Source organism: Labeo rohita, chromosome 22 (genome assembly GCF_022985175.1).
Source record: "Labeo rohita strain BAU-BD-2019 chromosome 22, IGBB_LRoh.1.0, whole genome shotgun sequence".
In the NCBI taxonomy this organism is placed as follows: Eukaryota; Metazoa; Chordata; class Actinopteri; order Cypriniformes; family Cyprinidae; genus Labeo; species Labeo rohita.
This window is the reverse complement of record NC_066890.1, coordinates 30,646,475-30,664,946: the sequence shown is the minus strand read 5'-3', so window position 1 is coordinate 30,664,946 and position 18,472 is coordinate 30,646,475. Positions and strand designations below refer to the sequence as shown.

Here is an 18,472-nt window from a genome sequence, read left to right as displayed (position 1 = left end):
CATAATGTGACAGACTAATTACGACTCCTTTCAGATAAGTGTTTGCCGCGGTTTTGAGTTCCGAAAATGTATGGACCGTGTGAGTTCTATTTTAGAATACGGTTGTCAGTCGCAATGAACTGTGTATTAAACGCTCAAATACATGTATGACAAAGTATTCTGCTGTGTAAACAGTTTTCTGCAACATAAAAATTGTAATGACGCCGTATCCTAAATCTAGCGAACAACGTAGTCCGATAATTAAGTTGTAGCGTAGTGATTCACGAAGAAGAACCGAGTCATTCGTTCATTTTTTGTGAACCAAAAGCATGTTTATTAACGTGTAGCTGTAATAAGTATTTTATAAAAATGAATGAATTATGCCACATTTTGTTTTGTTTTAGCGTTGGGGGGTAACACATTACAAGTAACTCGAGTTACGTAATCAGATTACTTTTTTAAGCAGGCCTACTAGTAAAGAACCACATTACTTTTAAATCTACAACAAAATTTTGTTTAAGACCTGTCTCCATATGGAATAAAAACGCGAGTAAGGTGCAAAAGTGTGTAAACATGTTTGGCTATTGTAGTTTTAGACTAAATGTGAACATGCATTTTACTTATCTCACTTGCTCAAAAACAAATTCAGAATATATTTTTTGTTAGCAAGCCCAGGCCAGGTGAGAAATGAAATGAAATAACATTTATATTTAAACATTTATTTCTTGAAAATACCAAAAAGAGTCCTTAATCATTTAGAAACACAGCAGACACCTTCAAAGTGACTTAAAAAGCAATCATTCTCTTAAATATTATCTACTGTAACAAATTAAATCAAATTGTGTATCAGAGTACCATAATGGAAATGATTTTGTATAGCTCCCGCTATATCTTTGTTATTTGACAAGCTGTTTGTTCCCAACAGAGTCATTATTACCCTCTACAAATAGATGCTCACTTAATTGTTTACTTCGTCAGTTCGATGGCAAACTGTGCATGATGTTTGTGTCCTCTTCATTGGCACAGGCCTGAGTAGACATCAGTGTAGGATGCTTCCCATCGCCCTGAGGCTCCCAGGCTTCCTGCCAGCGTGCTCTCCTTTTAGTCTGTGTTGCGTCAAAGCACGTCCTTTGCAGCAAGATCTACACCCCACGGCGTAGCCGGCTAAGAGGGATTAACTTACCCATCAATGAACAGCTGGAGGGACTTTAAATGGCCATTAAGAAGGAGACAAGGTGTGTCAGTGTGAGGGGGTGAATGAATTAGTCACCTACTTCCTCTTTGGTAGATTTTTCAATCAGCGACACACATGAGAAGGGAATTAACTGATGTGTGTTTGTGTGACAGAGAAAACTAGAGGGAACTTTGATGTTAAAATCTTCAAATGTGGGGTTTGAATCCATTTTGTTATTCATGGATTATTACTGCAATGTTTATGACAAAATTTGGGCTTTTAATGACACTAGGTACATGCGTCTGTTCCCAGTTGGGCTTTTATTCTGCATCACAGATGTGAATCAAAGCTTTTATCTCATTATGCAACTAAATGAATCATGTGTTTATTCAGTTCTGTTAAAATCCCTTAAATCAAATCAGCAAACATCATTAGTATCAGCATTATCCAATATAATCATATTAGTAAAACATCTTCATAAGTTATTTATTTATTTATTCTTGAACAGAACTAAGAGCATCTACGCCAAAGACTGTATAATAATGAATAACTAGGTCCTGATTAGATTAATGTAACCAATCACATGCATGTTTTTTTTTTTAAAGCCAATCAAGAAAACAAAAGTACAATGTTTTCAGGTTACTTCTTTATTGGATAATGTATTACTGACGAAATCCAAAGCCGCATATATGATCACAAGGCAAATACAACTGGCAAATGTGTAATTCATAATTTTTGGTCTAGACAGGAATGAAATATTCAATCTTGCTTCATGTAATCACCAGTAGAGGGCAGCATTGGAAAATAATGAGGTTTAAACTGCAGTACCAGTAAGACTGTCAAGGAAATTATAGTGAATTTTAGCGATGACTAAACATATTAGGAAACATTAGTTTGACTGGAAATATTACAAATGCCACTGAATACTTTTAAATTATTGAATTATTATTATTAGATGTACTTGAGCAATTTCTTAATAAGTAGTTTATATTCAATTATTATTATTTCATTTTTATATAAATACTAATTTATTATTGTTATTATTATTACTGTTTTAATGTGCAAATAACATACTTGTGTATTATTATTAGTATTATTATTATTGGATGCACTTGAGCAATTTCTTATAGAATCATTTAAAAAAATAGTAGTAGTAGTAGTAGTAGTAGTAGTATTTTAATTATATATGAATAATAATTTATTGTTGTCATTATTTTAAGTATTTTAATATGCAAACAACATATTAGTGTGTTGTTGTTATTATTATTATTATTATTATATGTACTTGAACAATCTCTTACTGAATTATTTTTTTTAATTATATTTTATTGTTATATAATTAATCATTTATTATTGTTATTGCTATTTTAATTTACAACCAACATACTTGTGTATTATTATTATTAGATGTACAATTTCTTATGAAAAAAATATATTTAATAATAATAATTATTATTATTATTATATTAATACAAATTATTCTTGTTATTATTGCTATTTTAATATACAAACAACATACTTGTGTATTATTATTATTATTATTATATGTACAATTTCTTATGAAAAAAATATATTTAATAATAATTATATTAATACAAATCATTCTTGTTATTATTGCTATTTTAATATACAAACAACATACTTTTGTATCATTATTACTATTATTATTTTTATTATTATTAGATGTACTTGAGCAATTTCTTATAATTGTATATATATTATTATTTTTTTTTATTTTATTTTATAGTTATTGCTATTTTAAATACAAACAACATACTTGTAAATTATTATCATTACTATGTATATGTATATTAAATTTTATATTTAATTATTATAATTATCATTTTAATTTTTATTGATTATTATTGTTTTTGCTATTTTAATACACAAACAATATACTTGTGTATAATAATTATTATTGTTAGTAGTAGTAGTATTACATGTACTTGAGCAAATTCTTGAATAATTTTATATTTAATTATTATTATTATTTTATTTTTATATTAATAATAATTTATTATTGTTATTAATTTTCTATTTTATGTATATATAAACATCATGCTTGTGTATTATTTTTATTATAATTTATATTATTATGTACATGCAATTTCAGTTTTGTTTAATTATCATTATCATTTTATTTTTATTCATTTTTTTGCTATTTAATATACAAACAACATACTTTATTATTATTATTAGATATACTTCAACAATTTCTTATTGAATAACTTTATATGTAATTATTATTATTTTATTTTTATATTAATAATAATTTATTATTTTTATTATTATTTCTATTTTAACATATAAATAGCATACTTGTGCATTATTTATATTTTATTAAATTACTGTTCTAAAATTTTTGTTTAAAAACATTTATTTTCTATAGCTATAAGCATTTCATCCTTTACAGACAAAACATAAAATGGTCATCTAGCCTTACCCTTCAACCACTGAATAAATATATGGCAACTGTAATAACATTCATACTTCACAATCTGTTCTTTTCCCCCTCCGTTCTACCAGGATCAAACCATTTTCAGATTCAGTCAAAGCTACAGCCGCATTGTGTTTTTCATCACTGCAAATCAAAATCAGACATCTTTCAGTAAGTTCTCACACTCGCTTTTGCAGCTCATAAATATAGTGATCTTTGATGAATCACTGATATTCATGAATAAGTGTAAGATGAATAATGGAAAACAGCACTAAGTGAGTTTCTGTAGATCCAAACAATGTGAGAAAGTCCTTGAGCAAGTGCTTCCTTCGGCCACCCACCTCAAGGTCAGTGTTCATTGGAAATTATTGTACATCAACAGAACACCCCCTTTTTTATACAAACACAGACAGAGATGGTTCATGTGATACTTTCATTTTCTTCTCCCCCTCGGAGATCAAAGACCCTCCATTGAGGATCAAGCCATATGGGAAGAACCTGCAAAATATTAGCTGGCATGCAATATCATACCACAGCGATGGGAGGAAGGCAGGGTGTGCCAGTGAAGAAAGCATGCCAGCGCACGACTATGGGAGTTTATATCAGAACCGAAATCGTCAATATGAACCATGTGTTCCACGCTCAAGGTACTCCTTGTCTTGAGCACAACATCTTAATGAGCTCCATGCTCGGCGGATGGTGGTTTTCCACATGGCTGAATGTCCCACAGACACACTAAGTCTCATCTATTTAGCGGTCACGCCGTTGACTTCCAGGCTACGTTTTAATGGAAGTCACGTGCCAATAGGTGACAGTCCGCAGATGCCGCTGCCAGGCCCCACCAGTGACCACAGCATTGTTTATCTCAGTTTATCTGGCCACAGGTGTGTCTAATCAGTTATTTAAACTGTATAATAGCTAAAATATTCAGCTGAATTACCCTTTGGTTGGAGAAGTTCTTGCACACAGGCTTCTGCAAAACAAAACTGACATTTGACTGCCTTTTCATTCAAATTAAACCACACAGGATGCTGAAAACCAGAGCAGCAGCGGACACAATAAGCATAATTATGAGTATTAAGTAACTCAAAATTTTGGGGGGGACAAAAGCCGGGGCTGGTTGTTACAAGAGATAAATCTCAGTAACTATGAGGTTTTGGTTCAAACTGCAATTACACAAACTGAGTGTTTTCTCTAGCAGTGGTTTTGTATGTTGGTCAAACAAGATTAAACTTATAATTAAAGCAGACTTTAACTGAAAAGTGGATATTTTCTGCTCTGGACAAGGGTTCTTTTTTTTCAAAGGTAACAATATATTGGATCAAGCTGTCACAATGGTCATTTAAACTGTTTATTTATGGATTTATTATAATTTAATTAACATTTTCTTGGTCAATAACAGTTAAAAGTGAGGCAGTCCCTCTTCAAAATATTGAATGAGGAAGAAAAATCATAGTACAAAAATAAAACAATGCCAATTTAACATTAAAAAGTGTATAAATCACTTATTTTACTAAAGAACCATTGTCGTATAGGACACCAGCAGCCTCCCCCCTGAGCCCATTGAGTTTTAACAGTCTTTTGTAACGTCTACACCTACGCCAACCCTAAACTTAGCCTTTACTATAATACAAAAACAGATTTATTGTTGTACAGTGTGACAAAAAATAACGTTAGATTGATGTGCGCAGTAGCTAGTGCTGTTCCCTTCTAGCCTTAACCGTTTTCATGCCGAGTCGTAATTACCGTAATTCCGAGATGACAACGCGTGACATTATACTCATAGCTTTCCATGTTGTCGGACTCGGAGGTTGCGCCTAAAGGTGCGTTCACGCCATATCGGAATTCCCGTAATTACGAGATTTAAACTTGTAAAAAGCGTTCACGTCCTCGCAGAACTCGTAATTACAACTTGTGAACTTGGAGGCTTCTGAGAGCAACGACTTGTACCACATGACCGCTGTACCACCTGACCAACGTAGGTTCTGTTCAGGCGTTGATAGTGTTGCCATAGAAAAGCATAATTCCGAGTCTGAGGACGTGAACAGCTCCGAGTAGAACGTCACATGTTGTCATCTCGAAATTACGGTAATTACGATATGGTGTGAATGCAGCATAAGTAGCGCCAAAACGAACTTGACGGCGGTCACGTGGTACATCTGTAACTGGTTTAAGTCGTAATTCTAAAAACATTCCGAGTTTACAAGTTGTAATTACGAGCTCAGGAACACTTGAGGGCTTTGGCGCTGATAGCGTTGCCATAGAAACACATAATTCAGATAGGATGTCACGCGTTTTCCTCTCGGAATTACGGCATGGCGTGAATGCAGCATAAATTAATCTGGCGACGGTCAGGTGGTACACCTGTCACATCTGTAATTTACATTCTAAGGTTACAAGTTCTAAGTTCTGAGCACGTGAACGCTTTGGCTTTGATAGCGTTGCCATAGAAACACATAATTCGGCTCTGAGTAGAATGTCACGTGTCATCTCGGAATTACGGTAATGGCGTGAAGGCAGCTTCAGTCTGAATGAATAGTAAAATGGCTTTAATGGGAAGACTAATTTACTTAAATATCTTATACACTTAAATATAGCCACTTTGTTACATCAAAATAAGATTTAAAATGGCGTGAAAATATGATCTGTGGGAGTTTTTAGTGGGTAATCAGTTTAGTGAAATTTAGAGTAAATCTAGGTCTGTGACCAGTGTTTACTGAATTTTGATGACTGATTAAATCCCCCCACCCCCCCAAAAAAAAATCAATTTAAGTTAAAAGTTAACTACTGAAAAGAATAAAATATATAGTTTAAATACTGCCTTGAGTTATTATTTTGGAATAAATGTAAAATGCTTAAAAACATTACCTTGATGAGATTAATACTTTGCTTTAATAAATAGAATATTTTTCTTTCTTCTTTTTCTGATAGTGTAAGTAATGTTCATTTAACCAAGAAAATGTGACTGGGACATGAATTTACATGTGATAATTTGAGAACACCACCGCACACCACTGGTATGCAGGCATTTCTGTAAGCCAAAACTTTAAGATTTGTTGAATTAACAAAAAATAAACCTACCCTGCGAAATTTTTATGGACTTACTTGCATCTTCATTTGCCACTTAAGTTATCTTGTTAAATGTCTTGGTTAACTGAGTTCAGACGGACCGAGATGAAGTGTGGGAGTTTTTCAGTCTCATATCCGAGAACTGACTCAAGTACACAACTGCATCAGCAACGTAACTGGCTGGAATTATCGCCCATCCCAGAAGCATAATTTACTCGGGCAAAATATTTATACAGAGGCGGACCGAAATCACTTACAACAAGTCCATTCACGAAACCGAGTGGAAACAACCCACGTTAACAGCTCTGTAGACTTCTTATCCGTCTTAATACTTGTAAGGAACGCCGCTGGTTCAAACATCTGGGTAAAGAAATATTCAGCAGCATCATGAACTTCTTGGCTGTACTACATTGTGTGATACTTATTTCAGTTTGCGAAATACTTGAAGATCATCGAACGAACGGTGAGTGAACTACTTTACAACATGACTAGCTTTCTTCATTAGTTGCTATAGAAGTTTAGAAACCTTAATCTGACCTACCAGTGTACTTATCAAGATGTTACCACATAAATGTGTTTTAAGGAAAACACTAACGTTAGTTTATAATAATGACATTATAAATAACGAACTTACGTTTCGTAGACGTACCGTTCAATACTGACAGCGATCGAGAAGCTGTTGCTATGGTTACCTCCTCACGCAAAAGCGATTTCTGTTCTCGATCGCAAACCAGTTTGGTTATATATACTTTTATGTAAACACAGTTCATACTTTTAAGTCTGCCAGATTTTTCTTTGACCTCCTTTCTGGATACAATAATGCTAACAGTGCAAATGAACAGAAAGTGAGTGCACTTTAGATTTATTGCTTTGGCATTTATTGCAGGCTTTTATATAAGTGGCATAACGTTAGTTATACATTCCCAAACATCTATGCAATATACGCAAAGACAGTTTAATGGCATTTCAGAATCACTTCTATGCCACCTTTTGAATATATGAAGGTTTTACTTATTCTGAACAAATATTTGAAATATTTTCTCAAAGTGTCAGAGAAAAAAATTTATGTGAAAGTTCCTTTTTTGCCTCGTAACAAATGAGGTATTTCTCATATGACACATTTTATTAGGTAATGTCACATGTCTGAGATCATCTTTGTTTTAGTCATCAAATACTTTCCAGTTTAATTTGTGCAACTGAGAAGGAATGGAGAAAAGATATCACAAGCTGATGTCAGGGTTGTATTGTTGGCAACATCTCTGAGATGGATTATGTGTGTTTTCATTCTGTATTTGTCTGTCTAGCTGGCATGTGCTGGCTGCAGCAGGGTCCGGAGCACCGCTGTGATATGGTGCTCATGAGGGGCGTGAGTAGGGAAGAGTGCTGTGCAGCCGGCCGTCTGGACACTGCCTGGTCCAACACCAGTCTGCCAATCAATGAAGTCAGCCTGCTGGGATTCCTGGGAATAGTTTCCTGTAAGCCGTGCAAAGGTACAGACTCGTATTTATTCTTCATTCTAAGATCTCAGCGGGTAGACGTGGTTGTCCCACGGCGTAATGTTCCAACTTGTTGATATCAGTGAGAGAGTCTGTGGTGAAGTCTTCTTGAACCGTTACAAAAAATGGTACAAAAGCTGTCACTAGGACCATTTTGTACCTTTTACGTACCAAACCCTTTAGCTGTGACAACCCGCCTCAAGTGACAACATTTGTACCTTTTTTCCTGAGAGTGTACCATTTTAAGTCTTCTACTCACGTTAGAGAACATTCCTTATTTGCAAATTAGGGCTGAACCCATTTGGGGTTGAGGAGATAAAATCTAGTACTGTAGGCCAAATCTTGGTTTGGAGAGTTTTCTTTGCAAAAGCAATTCTTCAGCATGTTTAAAAAACGTGGATCTACACCAGATGTTTTGTTTAACTTTCCCCGGCTGTTGTGGGAATCATTTACTACTGATAGCCTTGGCCAGGTACGTAGGTTCATATAAGGGCTCCAAAACTCTACTATCATCAGACGTTTTAAACACAGAGTGTTTTCTCTTGAGTAAACAAGTTAGCCGACGTGATAATTAGAATGAATTTCCTCAGCCCAGTAAGCCCATAATTGTGCTCAAAATAGTAGTTTTGTGGCTTTTAGTGCATATCCATTAGCTTTGAGGTCATCTGTATGATTGTGTGCTCTTAAAATTCACTTTTAGCAGATAATTTTAGCAGATGGATGCATTTAAAATGTATGGTCATCCTCCTCCAGGTCATCGTGCACTCACTCATTTCATCCAATCAAATGCTCTCTAGAATGAGAATGTCTCTCACACTTAACGTGCAGTAACATTAGCAAAATTTTGCTGGCCAAAAATGTTCCATTTTCTGTTGTCAACAGTGTTGTGACATATCCGCATGACCAATTTGACCAATGTTGCGTAATCTTTGTGGGGAAATAATTTGTCCTCTAACAAAATTCCTGATCACATAAATTCCAATCGAAATGATTGTTTTTCTGTCTTTCTTTCTGCCTGCTAAAAACTGTCAAAACAAAACACGACTCACTTCTGATGAGCAACAGCAAGTTGCAAATCTAAATTCCAGATTATGTGGATTTCACCCTCATACGAAATTCCAGATTGTGTGAATTTCACTTTGGATTGCACTTGCAGAAATTCACTGAACAACAGTAAATGTGACAGCATCTCAAAACGACTTGCTTCTGATTAGCTTTAGCAACTTGCAAAGTGAAATTCCAGATTGTGTGGATTTTAACCTCATATGAAATCCCTGATTATGTGGATTCCTACTAAAATAACTGGATTTCACTTGCAGAAATTAATATGAACTTTCAGAAATTCACTGCACATTAATATGACCTACTTCTGTTTAGCAATAGCCAGTTGCAAATCAAAATTCCAGATTGTGCGGATTTCAGCTTCATGTGAAATTCCAGATTATTTGGATTTCGCCCTCATACGAACTTTCTAATTATGTGGATACCTATGTAAATAAGTGGATTCCACTTGCAGAAATTCGCAGAATAATGGTAAATGTGACTGCACATTAATATGACCTACTTCTGATTAGCAATAGCAAGTTGCAAAGTGAAATTCCAGATTGCTTGGATTTCGTCCTCATACAAAATTCCTGAAAGTGTGGATTTCTGTTGAAATAACTGGATTTCACTTGCAGAAATTCCCTGAACAATGGTATACATGACTGCACATTAACATGACCTACTTCTGATTAACAAAAGCAAGTTGCAAATCGAAATTCCAGATTGTGTGGATTTCACCCTTATACGAAATTCCAGATTGTGTGGATTTCACTCTCATACAAAATTCCTGATTATTTGCAATTCTTTTGAAATAACTGGATTTCACCTGCAGAAATTTGCTAAACAACAATAAATATAACAGCATCTCAAATCGACCCACTTCTGATGAGCTTTAGCAACTTGCAAAGTGAAATTCCAGATTGTGTGGATTTCGCCATCATATGAAATCCCTGATTATGTGGATTTCTATTGAAATAACTGGATTTCGCTTGCAGAAATTCACTGAACAATGGTAAATGTGACTGCACATTAATATGACCTACATCTGATTAGCAATAGCAAGTTGCAAATCAAAATTCTAGACTGAGTGGATTTCGTCCTCATACGAAATTCCAGATTGTGTGAATTTCGTCCTCATAAAGTTCCTGATTGTGTGGATTTCTAATGAAATAACTGGATTTCGCTTGCAAAAAAATTTGCTGAATGATGGTAAATGTGATTGCACATTAATATGGCCTACATCTGATTAGCAATAGCAAGTTGCAAATAAAAATTCCAGATTTCAATTCCAGATTTCGCCCTCATATGAAATTCCTGACTGTGTGGATTTCTACTGAAATAAATGGATTACTCTTGCAGAATTTACCTGAACAACAGTAAATGTGATAGCATCTCAATACAACCTACTTCTGATTAGCTTCAGCAAGTTGCAAATCAAAATTCAAGATTGTGTGGATTTTACCCTCAAACAAAATTCCTGATTACATAGATTCCTATTAAAATGACTGGATTCCGAAACTTGGATACAGAAACTTACAGAACAACAGTTAATATGACCTCACTTTAAAACAGCCTACTTCTGATTAGCAATAGCACATTGCAAATTGAAATTCCAGATTGTGTGGATTTTGCCCAAATGCAAAATTCCAGATTGTGTGATTTTAAAATGTTTAAAATAACTGGATTTTGTCTGCAAAATAATTCTAAACGATGGTAAATTTGACTGCACACTAATATGACCTACATCTGATTAGCAATAGCACACTGCAAAGCAAATTTCCTCCTCATACAGAATTCCTGATTGTGTGGATTTCCATTGAAATAACTGGACTTTTGCTTGCAGAATTTCGCTGAACAATTGCAAATGTGCTTGCACATTAATACGACCTACTTCTGATTAGTAATGGCAAGTTGTAAATCGAAATTCCAGATTGTGTGGATTTCACCCTTATACAAAATTCCTGACTGTGTGGATTTCTATTGAAATAACTGGATTTCACTTGCAGAAATTCGCTGAACAATGGTAAATGTGCCTGCACATTAATACGACCTGCTACTGATTAATTTCAGATTTATTATTTTAATTTTTCTCTCAATTTAGCTATATTTCTCCTTATGCATGAAATGAATAAATCATTTGACACAATAGCAGCTACTTTTCCCCCCTTCTCTCTCCTCCCTCTCTCAACCTTCACTCTTTCCCAATGCCTATTGGAAAGCAGACTTGTTTTGCCGTTCCCTCTTGGAGATGACTGAATTCCAGCACACCGCAAAGAAAAATGTGTGCCACATGCTGGAGAGGTCTGGTCCTCATAAGCCTCAAACACAATCAGCATCATTAGACACTTGGGGTGGGAGGGGTGCACTGGAAGTGAAAGTCTGTTATGTTGTTTGTTCCATGGCGTTTGCTTTCCATTATCATAAAACTATATGGACTTGTGGACCCTACTGTGTGACCTCCCCAGCATGTTCTCAATGTCAAAATGCTTCAAAGCATTCCTGAAAGCTCAACTCACGCTTAGCGTCTGTCCGGCACATTTCCTTACATTTGTTTTTCGGGGGCAGACAAGGCAGTTCATAAATTATGTGTGACTGCCCGTGGATCTTGAGGAAACAGGGATTTCCAGTGGAGGTGGAGGTATCTGATTCGGCCTTGAGTGATTTGGTTGGCTTCACAGGGAAGGGGAGCAACAGGATATTAAAGAACTTGCAGGAATGGGAACCAGAAGCTGGGATAACGGGGCCTGAATCTTAGAAACAGTTTCTGATGTGTTTTGTTTGCTCTGGCTTCGACATTGAATGGAGTAGAATGGACAATTATTGGAAAGTATGTCAATGGGTGACTCACTGACTCAGAATGACTCACTTTGCAGTTAAAGAAAGTTTGACGTTAGCATGTTGCTAAGCTAATGGCTTTTCAGTATTGAATGAATCTATAGAGTTCCTTATAATCAGCTTTTGTCCACCAACTTTCTCTTGCAGAGAACTGCGAGGGGGTCAACTGTGGCCCTGGAAAGGTGTGCAGGATGAAGTCTGGACGTCCCCAGTGCGTGTGCTCTCCAGACTGTTCCAACATCTCCACTAAACATGCCGTGTGTGGGAGTGATGGAAACTCATACAAAGACGAGTGCGCCCTGCTGATGGCTCGCTGCAGAGGTCACCCCGACCTGGAGATTATGTACCAGGGGGAATGCAAAAGTACGCTTAGGTTCCACATGCTGAGTCCATTATTTTGCTAAGACTGAAAGAAAAGCTTCAGATTCAGGTTGATTTAAAATTTTCAGAGAGAAAGTGCATGTTTACCCAAATGTATTCTGAAAACATTAAATGATATTTAGCAGTGTAAATGATATTTAATGGCTTGTGTCCACCGAATGGTATGGTTCAGTGAAGTACAGGACTGCATTTCCCAAAAGCATTGTAACCCTGCTTTTGAGAAACGCAGCCTAATTCAGTTTGATTCGGGATGGAACACCCTGACAGCACAGGTACATCTCAGACGTCTGCATTTACATCTACACGCAAGTGACAATTCTGTCAACCAATCAACATTCTGGAGAGAGTGTAGCTCCACCCTTTAGGTATTGAACTATTTTGCTAGGTACCCCAATGGAAGGGTCCCAAAAAAGAGGTACGGTACAGTTCACTATTTTGGTACCATTCACAACTTCTGCCAATGGAAATGGAAATAATTGCATTCCAGTCTCTACTGTACTGAACCGTACCACTCTGTGGAAACGAGCTATAAGTGACTGCAAATATTGCATTAATGGCGATTTTCCACTGCATGGTAAAGCTCAGTACGCCTCACCTATTACTTTCTTTTAGTACCACCTCAGTTGAGGTTCTAAGCAAGCCGTACTGATACTAAAATGTGACGTGTAAACACTGCAGATCACTGATTGGTCAGAGAGAATCGTCACTACTAGCGTCACTGGATTCGCCAATGAGACACTGAACCCACCTGATTTAAATAGTCAGCAACAACCACCACAGTAAAATTCTGAACCTTTAACTGACGTAATTGTCTAATGTCGGTTATTTCGTTTTTTTAATCTTGTTAATACTTTCTCATTAAAAACACTACCGCGTATGTGGTCAGCGCTATACGGATGCGTATGGCCATTGCGCTTGTGTCTTTTGCAATGTCTCGCACATGAGTGTCGTGTTTAAGACACCGTGTCAAGTTAACGGAATTTAAACTTTTACATGCAGCACCGCTCATTAATGTCAGTTCCAAAAACAGTGGGCCAATCAGAAGACCACGGAGGCGGGGCAAGCGAGCTTTTGTTTACAGTAGCAGAAAAGCACCATATGTTTGCACTTAAGTGCATTCTTTCTTATTCGTAAAGTACTTTAGTTCTATACTAAGTATTCTTTTTAAATGTATGGTAAAGCATACTACTTTTTCACAAGGGTTGTTCAAAATTTGGCATTAAAAGTGGCTTTCTGGTTGATACATTCAAAAATAACTGCAACATATGCTTTGAATCAAATATCAAATCATCTGAACCTCACCGATGCAAGTCATTTGCATAATTCAAACTGATTTTACTTTATTCTTCTTCTTTTTTTGGCTAGATAGTGTAGATAATATTTTGAACCCTGGTGATCACATGTTTTATGGAAATCTTCTTCTAAATATAATTTTTCATCATTTTCTTTATTCTTGACACTGTTCTTCAGAGTCCTGCTCAAATGTCGTATGTCCTGGGACGCATACCTGTGTGACGGACCAGACAAACAGCGCTCACTGTGTCATGTGCCGCACTGCTCCCTGCCCGATGCCCATGGTGACTGAGCAAACCATCTGCGGCAACGATAACATCACCTACCCCAGTGCCTGCCACCTGCGTAGGGCTACCTGCTTTTTGGGTCGATCCATAGGGGTCCGCCATTATGGGCACTGCAGAAGTAAGTTTTTATCCTGTTGAAAAAACCAGCATATGCTGGTTAGGTATGTTTTGAAGCATGGCAGCTGGTTTGAGCTGGTCCTGAGCTGGAGCTAGTTGCTTAGGACCACCTTAGGACCAGCACATAACCAGCTCGTAACCAGCTTATAACCAGCTTAGGTATGTTTTGAAGCATGGCAGTTGGTTTGAGCTGATTTAAGATGGTCCTTAGTTGGTCCTGAGCAGGAGCTAGTTGCTTAGGACCAGCTTAGGACCAGCACATGACCAGTTAAACCAGCTCATAACCAGTTTATAACCATTTTAGGTATGTTTTAAAGCATGGCAGCTAGTTTGATCTGGTCTAAGCTGGTTCTTTGTTAGTCATGAGCTGGTTTAAACTGGTTCTGAGCTGGTAATATGCTGGTTATGAGCTGGTCCTGAGCAGGAGCTTGTTGTTTAGGACCATCTTAGGACCAGATTAAACCAGCTCATAACCAGTTTATAACCATCATAGGTATGTTTTGAAGCATGGCAGCTGGTCTGAGCTGGATTAAGATGGCATTTAGTTGGACATGAGCTGGTTACAAGTTTGTTATGAGCTGGAGCTAGTTGCTTAGGACCACCTTAAGACCAGCACATGATCATCTTAAACCAATTTATAACCATCTTAAGTATGTTTTAAAGCATGACAGCTGGTTTAACCTGGTCCTTAGTTGGTCATGAGTTGGTTTAAGTTGGCCCTGAGCTGGTTATGAGCTGGTCCTGAGCAGGAGCTTGTTGCTTAGGACCAGTTTAGGACCAACACATGACCAGCTCATAACCAGTTTATAAACATCGTAGGCGTGTTTTGAAGCATGGCAGCTGGTTTGAGCTGGTCTTTAGTTGGTCATGAGCTGGTTTAAGATAATCCTGAGCTGGTTACAAGTTGGTTATGAGCTGGTCCTGAGCTGGAGCTAGTTGCTTAGGACTACTTTAGGACCAGCACATAACCAGCTTAAACCAATTTAACCATCGTAGGTATGTTTTGAAGCATGGCAGCTGGTTTGAGCTGGTTTAAGTTGGCCCTGAGCTGGTTATAAGCTGGTTATGAGCTGGTCCTGAGCAGGAGCTTGTTGCTTAGGACCACCTTAGGACCAGCACATGATCATCTTAAACCAATTTATAACCAGCTTAAGTATGTTTTGAAGCATGCCAGCTGGTTTGAGCTGGTTTAAGCTGGTCCTTAGTTGGTCATGAGCTGGTTTAAGTTGGTCCTGAGCTGGTTATAAGCTGGTTATGAGCTGGTCCTGAGCAGGAGCTTGTTGCTTAGGACCAGCACGTGACCATCTTAAACCAGCTCATAAGCAGTTTATAACCATCGTAGGTATGTTTTGAAGCATGGGAGCCGGTTTGAGCTGGTTTAAGCTGGTCTTTAGTTGGTCATGAGCTGGTTATGAGCTGGTGCTTAGGACCAGTACATGACCATCTTAAACCAACTCATAACCAGCTTATAAACAGCACAGAACTAGCTTAAACCAGCTGTCATGCTTCAAAACATACCTAACCAGCATATGCTGGTTTTTTCAACAGGGTATACACACCTGAAATTGCTCGAAGATTATGATAGACCCACAGTGGAGTTGCTGAACTCATTTTAACATTGTGTTTTACAGGTAATGAAGCAACTGAGGAGAATTCGCTCTTTTGAAGATGTCAAGAGCAGATCCGCTCCCTGTACCTATTACGATGGCACATAAGACGTGAGAGAACCTGTTTGAAACCATATAGTCTCACTACACGGTCCTCTGTACCAAAGAACCACTACTAGTATTTTATACGCATGCAATTCATACTTAAAGAAAATGTGTGGTTTTAACAGGAGAACTGAACTGATGAATTGACAGTGTGCATATTGTAAATATACTACAAGCTACTATTTATTGGAAAAAAAGTAAGGAAGTCAGTGTTATTTATGTGTTAACACCATATATCCGTACATCAGCTGCCTATATCAAGGTATTTATTGTGGGGTTTGCTTCAGTTTCTTTTATGTACAAGTCAGAAATGAATCATGTAAACATTCCCGTACCTATGAATTTCCTCATGATTACTGGATAAAAATGTCTATTTTTTTCACAAAGAGCTATTTCTTGTCAAATAAATATTTTACAAATTACTCTTCCATAACATTTTGTTTTTTTGTATTATTTTATTTTAAATATTTTATATTATTTATATGGTGTTTGTTACTATATTAACTTTTAATTCCCATGGTTTTCCAGACCTGGAAATTATCATTTTAAAATATTTTTCTAAGACAGTGGGAACCTTGACACAAGCTCTCTGTATGCCAGACAAAGTATATCAGTATGAACAAAGCACATACGGTAGAATAGTAACCAGCTAAAACGATGACCGAAAACCACTGATACATCTTCTTGAACATTCCTAAGTACAACTTTCCCAAAAACGTGCCTCTCTGCAAAATCCATGTGGAGTCACAGTTGAAATTCTTATGGACATGGGAGACTACTTAATCATTGAGATAAAGTGTTGTGCGTGTACTGTTTGTATTCAGAGGGATTACTCAGCCAAAACAACTACGCTTCCAGGCCACGTTCACGCTGACGTGAAGACCAAACTGAGCCACCCACCAAGCAATGAAATTACCAGCTACAGTCTGATGGCAGCAGTTTTTTACAAGGACGCTGGGACAGTCAAAGAATGTACAGTACATTCTACTGTTTTAATGGTTTTCACATTGTCGGGTTGTGTTTTTGTCATTTTATGTGTGTTTGAGATTTATGGTCACTAGGCGAAATTCAGTGACTAGGTGTTTTATCCGATTCCCAGTTAACCATATTGTGAGCAGCAGACAATTTGGTAGACGCAGATATTTGTGTAAATCACCATTGTACAAGTTTCCTCCATACCTTTCTTTCAGAAGATATTCAACCTTTCTGTAAATAGAGACCTTTTGCAGTATCTGAATATGTACTGTAAAATTCAGTTTATTCAATTGCATATTTTTGTATTGTTTACTTACATTTTTTATTAAAACACAAAATTAATGTTGTGTTAATATGATTCTCATGGTTCTTGCTGATTCATTTTTAACATTTTGAAGCCCAGTTTATGTCATTCAGTTTGATATATTGATAAAACATTTAAACACTCAATTGTTTAAATATAAAGATATTTAGAGATTGGTTATTTAGAAATATTTACAAATTTGAGAAATAGTTATTTATATTTCTTTATATATATGAATTTTCTTATGATTTCTGGATTAAAATGTCTAAAAACATATTTTTTTTGCCCATAGGATATTTCAGAAAATGTCTAGCATGTTTATATAACATTCTGTCATAGATATAGTAGCTTATAGTAGCTTTAGTAGCTTATGTGTTTTTATTTAAATTATAATAATTATTAACATGGAACACAGAAATGATCATTTTTAAGCATTTCCCTAGTTTTGTATATTCTAAATACATCTAAATACATATTGCAAAACTGAATTTATTCACACTTAAATTTTTTTATTAAAAACATTTTATTGTGTTAATATGAGTCTCATAATTGCTGATGATTCATTCAAATTGAGGAACTGTTAACACAATTAAACAATCAATTGTTTAACTACACAGATATACTAAATACAAATAATTTGTTAATAGATAAAAATGTAAATAATAATAAAAAATAAAGCTATTTTAAATTTCCCAAATACTAATAATATATAATAATAATGTTAAAATGATTAATGTTAAAATATAATTTTAACATTATTATTATATTATTAATATTTGGGAAATGTAAAATCTTTTTTAAAGTCTTTTTTTTAATATTTCAGGTCAGCGTGAGTCCCCAGGTGGCCGTTGCAACATCATGATATTGTGCAAACCACAAAAACAGTAGTTTTCTTACTCTCAATAGTATTTAAAGTTGTAGATTTTTCTCCATTATATAACTTTGTTGGAAGGATTAGTCTGCTGTCTGTGAGTCGGCCTTTTAACTAACAGTGGCAGTAGTGAGAAATATAGGGGTTATTGACTCATTTTCCTGTCTGAAAAAGCTCTCTTGTTTTCCCCCCTCTTTGAGAGGCTCTCTTGAATCCCGACTGCACTCCGCATCTGGTTTAACTTTGAGAGATGTTTATATTCTGATCCAGGGCTCTTTTATTACATTGGAGCTGGAATTAATTGTTTGCTCTAGCAGGCCATAACAATTCCATAAAGATGTTTGTAATGCATTGTTTCTACATCTCCTTTTTCTTTGTGTTTAAAAAAATAGCTGTTTCTGTTTGTCTAGAATGTTCCACAGTAATCCTGAAAGCAATTTACGGGCCTGATTTAATTTTCTTGTTATGACAGAAGGAGGTCATCAGGTGTTCAGTGTC

General features: G+C 36.0%; 1 protein-coding gene across 1 annotated transcript; it reads left to right on the top strand.

The window, feature by feature from the left end:
* The first annotated feature begins 6,908 nt into the window (after positions 1-6,908).
* Positions 6,909-17,157, top strand: fstl3 (follistatin-like 3 (secreted glycoprotein)). Its single transcript, XM_051095026.1, has 5 exons — positions 6,909-7,122; positions 7,964-8,149; positions 12,182-12,397; positions 13,886-14,113; positions 15,744-17,157. Exons 1-5 carry the CDS (start codon positions 7,047-7,049, stop codon positions 15,776-15,778), a joined length of 741 nt encoding a protein of 246 aa, XP_050950983.1. The 5' UTR covers positions 6,909-7,046; the 3' UTR covers positions 15,779-17,157.
* The last annotated feature ends 1,315 nt before the right edge of the window (positions 17,158-18,472 follow it).